The sequence below is a fragment of the Sphaeramia orbicularis genome, chromosome 19 (assembly GCF_902148855.1).
Source record: "Sphaeramia orbicularis chromosome 19, fSphaOr1.1, whole genome shotgun sequence".
Lineage (NCBI taxonomy): Eukaryota > Metazoa > Chordata > Actinopteri > Kurtiformes > Apogonidae > Sphaeramia > Sphaeramia orbicularis.
Window position 1 is genome coordinate 8,633,328 of NC_043975.1, and position 7,446 is coordinate 8,640,773.

General features: G+C 38.4%; 1 protein-coding gene across 3 annotated transcripts in view; it reads left to right on the plus strand.

Annotated features, from left to right (window-relative positions):
* The window catches only part of fam53b (family with sequence similarity 53 member B), a 50,001-nt gene extending 43,081 nt beyond the window's left edge, over positions 1-6,920 (plus strand). For all 3 annotated transcript variants that reach the window (XM_030121484.1, XM_030121485.1, XM_030121483.1), the window contains one exon: positions 5,873-6,920. In XM_030121484.1, coding sequence (XP_029977344.1) covers positions 5,873-6,220 — 348 coding nt within the window. In that variant the 3' untranslated portion in view covers positions 6,221-6,920. The remainder of the gene's footprint in view (positions 1-5,872) is intronic.
* The last annotated feature ends 526 nt before the right edge of the window (positions 6,921-7,446 follow it).

Consider the following 7,446-nt stretch of genomic DNA (forward strand, 5'->3'; position numbering starts at 1 on the left):
TAAGTAAGTCTTAAATCCAATAATTTACAATTTAGGTATTAAAATGTCAGGATTATACATTGATTAGGTTTAGTGGTTGGTATAAAGCTGAAGGAAAGGACTGTTCACTATGTTTATGAGCTAACACATTCTGATTATTACAAATATAAAGCTGAAGTTAGAGGGAATTAAACTAGTCACAAGCATCTAATCAAAATGTAAAGAATGAGAAGGTTTTTGTTCACAAGTTAATGCAAAAAATTCACAAATGGACTAAAATAGATTCTTACGTTTAGATAAATATGTTGACTGTGCTGTTACACCTTTTATTTATGTCATTCTAGACTTCAATTTTGGATTTTGAAGCAGAAATAAACAGTTCTGCAGGTCTAAATAAAGCTAAAGTCCAATAATTTACAATTTAGATGTTAAAATGTCAGGACTTTACATTCATTAGGTTTAGTGGTTGGTTTAAAGCTGAAGGAAAGAACTGTTCACCGTGTTTATGAGCTAACACATTCTGAATATTACAAATATAATGATGAAGTTTGAGAAAATGAAACTAGTCACAAGCAGCCAATTATAATCTAAAGAATGGGAAGAAGGTTTTTGTTGACAAATTCATGCAAAAATTTCACAAACGGACTAAAACAGATTCTTATGTGTAGATAAATATGTTGACTGTGCTGTTAAACCTTTTATTTATGTCATTCTAGACTTTAATTTAGGATTTTGAAGCAGAAATAAACACAGTTCTGCAGGTCTAAATAAAGCTAAAGTCCAATAATTCACAATTTAGGTATTAAAATGTCAGTACTTCACATTGATTAGGTTTAGTGGTCGGTTTAAAGCCTTTAGAAATTAATGAATTCTACAAGAAAAAAAACACTCAAATAAGGTACTTTTAGTTTACAAATGAAATGCCGCCCATCACCTTATCAGGGTTCCCACAGGGTTTTAAAAAGTCTTAAAAGTCTTGACTTTACAAATCTGCATTTAATACCATATAAAAGTCTTTAAAAGGTTTTAAATTTGATATTGTAGGTCTTAAATTATGTTGCCATAAGCTTGTTGTTGTATTGTGTTTAAGTGTGTCTGTTAATGTCCAAATTACAAAGAAAACGTTAGTCAACTCAGGACTCAGTTCCACTCGGACCAACCTGACAATTTATATTGAAATTAGGAACCAACTAGCGCTAACATTGCAGCCCCCTGGTGAGAAATGACCCGGACCAGTGGGAATTAAGGCACTGGGGCAAATAAATACATTTTCCTAACTTAAAGGAGTCACAAATTTTTGCCAAGTATGGCCATGAAATGGGCATTAAATTCTGGTCTAAGTAGTCTTTAAAAGGTCTTAAATTTAACTTAAAGAAACCTGTAAGAACCCAGCGCTCATATTAGCCTAAAAAAGTCTTAGAAGTCTGTTTTTTAAGGTTTCAAAGAGTTAACTTCCAATTCGACATCATGGGTTCTGGTACTTTTACAGCCCCTCGTTACTTTCTAGACTGCAACGAATCTCAATTCATCGGAAACAACGACGGATTGAGCTCTAATCTATCGATTCGCCGCACATCCACTTCACATAGATACTTGGCTGCCAGCGGCATCCCCAACAATTCACGCCTGTTTGGAATTACATAAGGACGCAAGTGATGGAGGTTTCACAGAAGCCCCATTCTTGCCCCCCCCCCGGCTAAGCGTCGAGGCATGACGCAGCTGTCCCGCCGACTCCACAGCGGCCGTACAGCTAAGCCTGGGACATAAAGACCCTCACTACGCCGCGCACAGCTGTCGTGGAGCTGGCCTGCAGCAGCCCTGGCACATGTGGATCTGCAGAGGGATGGTTCTGGGTTTCCCACATGTATGTGTTCATTGTGGAAGGCCACAACTTGAACAGTGCATGCCCTCGGGGGGGGGGGGGTGGTTGTCTGGCCACTAGCTGCCTGGGTTCCTACCGGACCCTCTTCGTCCAACCAACAGTTCATTCAGTTTGTAATGCGGGCTAAATTTATCCCCTTTTACATGTTTTTTTTTTTTTTTTTTTCTATATAATTGCGTCTGCAGTTCTGGGTTCAGTGACTCACTCACATACTGTACGAGTACAGTGGGGGGATTGTTTTCATAGGACGGCTGTTAGTTTTGTTTGTGCCCTAGTTAGGAAATGGCTAATAATCCAACATGAGGGAAATGTTTTTGATTTGCTTACCAAATATGCCATCGCCATGGAGACTATGGACTCCGACCAGACCAGAGCTCTACATATTTGTCAAAGTGTACGCCTGCTGACTCCAGAACATCGACTGCAAGGCACGATGATTCTCTGCAGGGTTATTATGGGAAAGAAAAACCCGAGACTAGAATTAAAACGACCAGTGAAAAAATGAACCGAAACGAAGGTCGTAAAGATAGCGTTTGAAATCATGTAAACTAAATGAAGAACGAAACACAAACTAAAAGAGCATAGAAACAGAAGCCTCGTCTGTTCATGCTTTAAAGGAAACGGTGTCTCTAGTGGGTTATGTCTGTATTTAAAACTGCGTGTTTAATGTGTTTTTCTGCTGCTTAATTTTCTATTCATACACATTAAGGTTTCCTTTGGATTTAGCTCTAGGTGCTAATTACTTATGTCTGTATTTAAGTTTGATTTGCAAAATGTGCTTCAAGTGTTAAAAGCTGATTTTATACATGTTTGAGGTCATACGCTCTACATCCTCCTTTTTCAGTTTTCTTTATGACATGGTTTTCCTCATAATACCTTTGGAGTTTGAAGCAGAAATAAACAGTCTAAAGTCCAATAATCTGCAATTTAGGTGTTAAAATATCAGGATTTTATACAGATTAGGTTTAGTGGTTGGTTTAAAGACTATAAATGAATGGATTCTCCAAGAAAAACTGTCAAATAAGACACTTTTGGATCTAAATGAAATGCCTCCCAGTCACCTGTAATGGTTCTGTACTCACAGCATCACCCAAATCCAACCCCTATGCTCATATTAGCCTAAAAAAAAAGTCTTAAAAGTCTGTTTTTTATTTACTTTTTCCATTTTCTTTATAACGTGGTTTTCTTCACAATGTGTTTGGAGTTTGAAGCAGAAATAAACAGAGTTCTGCAGGTCTAAATAAGTCTGAAGTCCAATAATCTGGAATTTAGGTGTTAAAATATCAGGACTTTACACTGACTAGGTTTAGTGGTTGGTTTAAAGACTATAAATGAATGAATTTTACATGAAAAACACTCAAATAAGACACTTTTGGATCTAAATGAAATGCCTCCCAGTCACCTATATGGTTCTATACTCACAGCATCACCAAAATCCAACCACCGCGCTCACATTAGCCTAAAAAAAAGTCTTAGAAGTCTGTTTTTTATTTACTTTTTCCATTTTCGATATACAGTCACAGAAAAAATGATTAGACCATCAAAAGTCATCAAAAACAATGGTTATGCAATCCAGTACTAACTCCTGTGTGTATCATGCGACTAAAACAGACAGAAAAGAAAACATAGAATGCCTAAAAGCACTGTTTTTGTCAGTACAATGCCATAGATATTGATGGAGGAACTGAAGTGATTTTGGTTATTATCAAGAAAACATGTTAAATGGATAGATATCAGCTCTGAAATTCAACTACTACGAGCTATTTTTGGCCAGACAAATGGACCTTTAGTTGGACCAGGCATTAAAATGAACAAGAAACTGAAGAAAATAAAGGGTGGTCTAATAATTTTTTCCCCGACTGTACCTTTATATTTCTAGTGGTGTGTTATTCCAGATCTGAGGACCTTTAACTGAGAAACACATCTGACTAAATGTTGTTTTGCATTTTGCTTGTTTACAGTCTCCACTAGCTGCTCCTTTACTCTTTTATTTTAAGGTCATTTGACGAAATAGTTCGACTTCAAGACCATTCACAGTCTTAAAGATCAATTTCACAAATAAGTTTTTGAAATTCTCAAAATCTCAGATTGTACTTTTTCTGAATTATATAGTGGTGCCATTTTATTGGCTTTTGGTCTTGGGCTTGTTATCATTATATTTGGCCAAACTAATGTACCTTTAGGTTTAGTGGTTGGTTTAAAGCCTTAAAAAATTAATGAATTCGACAAGAAAAACACTCAAATAAGGCAATTTTGGATCTAAATGAAATGCCTCCCATCACCTGTGGTCGCGGAAAAAATTATTAGACCATCCAAAGTCCTCAAAAACAATGGTTATGCAATCCAGTCCTAACTCCTGTGTGTGTCATGTGACTAAAACAGACAGAAAAGAAAACATAGAATGCCTAAAAGCACTGTTTTTGTCAGTACAATGCCATAGATATTGATGGAAGAACTGAAGTGATTTTGGTTATTATCAAGAAAACCATGGAAAATGGATAGATATCAGCTCTGAAATTCAACTGCTATGAGCTATTTTTGTTGTTATCATTCTATTTGTCTAAACAAATGGACCTTCTGAGGTCTCTACACTGGCTCCCTGTCTCTCAGAGAATAGACTTCAAAATTCTCTTGCTAGCATATAAAGCACTGAATGGTTTAGGCCCAAAATACATCAGAGACCTTCTAGTCCAGTATGAACCATCCAGACCACTCAGGTCATCTGGTGCAGGTCTGCTCTGTGTTCCCAAAGTCAGAACTAAACATGGAGAATCAGCGGTCAGTTTCTATGCTCCATATATCTGGAACAAACTACCAGAAAACATCAGGTCTGCTGAGAGTCTGAGTTCTTTTAAGTCAAAGTTAAAGACTCACCTGTTCACTGCTGCCGCTGACTAAAAGGATTTGGACTTTTAAACTTTATATTCTCTTTGAAACTCTGCACTGCAACTCTTACTTTAATATGTGTGTGTTTTTATTTTTATTTTATTCTATTTATTTTTTTTGATTTTATGTGTTGTTTTATTACTCGCTGTTTTTAATCACCTTTTACATCTTTTATAATGTTTTAAATGTGTTTCTTTTTGTTTCTTTTATTTCAATGTCCTGTGTGAAGCACCTTGAATTGCCTTGTTGCTGAAATGTGCTATACAAATAAACTTGCCTTGCCTTTAGTTGGACCAGGCATTAAAATGAACAAGAAACTGAAGAAAACAAAGGGTGGTCTAAGAATTTTTTCCATGACTGTACCTTTATATTTCTAGTGGTGTGTTATTCCAGATCTGAGGACCTTTAACTGATAAACACATCTGACTAAATGTTTTGCATTTTGCTTGTTTACAGTCTCCACTAGCTGCTCCTTGACTCTTTTATTTTAAGGTCATTTGACTAAATAGTTCTACTTCAAGACCATTCACAGTCTTAAAGATCAATTTCACAAATAAGTTTGTGAAATTCTCAATATTTCACAGATTGTACTTTTTTCTGAATTATATAATGGTGCTATTTTATTGGCTTTTGGTCCAATCTTTTCATCATTTGAGGTTGATCAGTGTCAGATATTGGTATTCTTTAAATTAATATCTAACGAAATCAGTTAATTTAACCTCCATCACTGTTTTTTTTTACACATAATGAGTGATTGAACATTTGTCTTTCAATACCTATTATTGAGAATACGTCAAATTTGACAAGTTTTGACTTGCACTTATTGTAAATGTTTTTTTTACTGCCTTTTTAAAACTTGGCCAGGGGACTACAGATGAAAACTAGCCTTCTGGCTAATTCTGGCTTTTTTTAACCATGTATAACCATGTGTTTTATGAAATTGCACTGTCCCCTTTCAAATAAACTAAGGAAAAAAAATAAATAAATAAAACGAGTCAATTCCTTGAACTAAAACTATGCAACGGACTCATGAAAAACTCAAGCTAACCTCAAATAAAAGCTGCTCAAACTCTCTGACCTTCGTCTATTCTTTTAGTCTTAAAAGTCTCTCTCTTTATTCCACAGAAGCTTCGGAGTTTCCACAGTCTCAGCTGTCCTGGAATCACGGCTGAAGACGTCAGCGAGTCCAGCCCGGTCGTCTGCGGTCTCAGAAGCAGCGTTTGGCGCGACAACGGCCGCTCGCCGGCGAACGAACACGGCTCGGACGACGTCGAGCCGCGGACTAAAGAAGGCGATGTGGGCGGGAAGGCGCCGTCAGACCCCAACATCGAGGACGTGGACTGGAACGACACGACGGCGGGGACGACCAACGGGAAGGACGGCGAGCCTCTGTGGGCGGGGCTGTGTAGCATGAGGAAGGACGCGTATCAGCTCGGAGGCGAACTCGACATCGAGCAGATCGAGAGGAACTGAGGCGAGCGGGCGCCATGGCGACGGCGGACAGTACTGACAGTCTTAAGGACAAAGCGTGTGAAAAAGCCGAAGTGATCTGATCTGCACTCGGCTCGGGTTTGTTTTTTTTTTTTCCCTCACGGAGACGAGCAGGAGCGGTGACGCGGCCGCTCAGCGTTGGGACTTTGTGTTGTTGAACGCTTCTCTCCCTGTGTGGTATCTCAACTATGTCTCAGGAGAACAAGGAAGTGGGTGCAAAGGGATTCAAGTGGGGGGGTGGGGGGTGGAGCTGAGCTGACTAAAGGCGACGTATTGGTAGGCCTACAGACCTGATTACCCTGACGTTGTACTGTTTGGAGAGAATTCACAGCAGGCTTGTATAAATTCTCTTCAGTAGGAAGAGTGTCCGTTCCTGACGTTCTTCAGTAGTACACGGGTACATGATGGATAGAACAGGAGACTACTACAAGAGCTATAGTTAACCCCCACTCTTTACTGAGCAACACCACGACGCACGCACACCACCTGTAAAAGTAAAACTGAAGAGCTTAACATTTCACTCAGTAACAGCGGGATTCTCCCCCGAGCTCGACGCTCCCATGTGTTTGAGAGAAACTCTGTGATGCTAATAGCGTTAATATTCATTCTTTTTACGATTTGTAACTACAAAGTTATGTAAAACATGAGCATATTTCTATACGAATAAACCGTTTTAAATGTGCCTGTGTTATTTCACTTCATTTTAGTGTCAGAGGTCATGTTTTACTGCACTTTCTTTGAAGCGAGGATATAATAGTTTTGGATTTTTCATTAGGTCCGAGGCCAGGCATACATGTCGGCAAGGGCCTATTAAAATCGCATGGTTCCGTTATTTATTTTTATTTTTTAAAATTATTTTAATTTCGCCACTTTGAACGCAAATTTGACCCCCTGAACGTTAACGAAAAGTCAATTTTATTTGACCAAGCCCGGCGAAAAATGTATTTATTTGAAGTCGCCAAGAAAAAATATCACAAAATGACTCGGTAGCGCCCCCTCAAAAATCAAAATACATTGCACGGATGGGAGCCCTCCTCAAATTTTTTTCATCGTACAAACATGAAACTTGGTACACACATAGCCCATGTTGGGACAAGTAAAGAATGACATTATGACATTATGGCCCCGCCCTAAACCCAACAGGAAGTCGGCCATATTGGGTGGAAGTGTGGACCTGTAAAATCCCACCCCTCATACTGTCATCATCT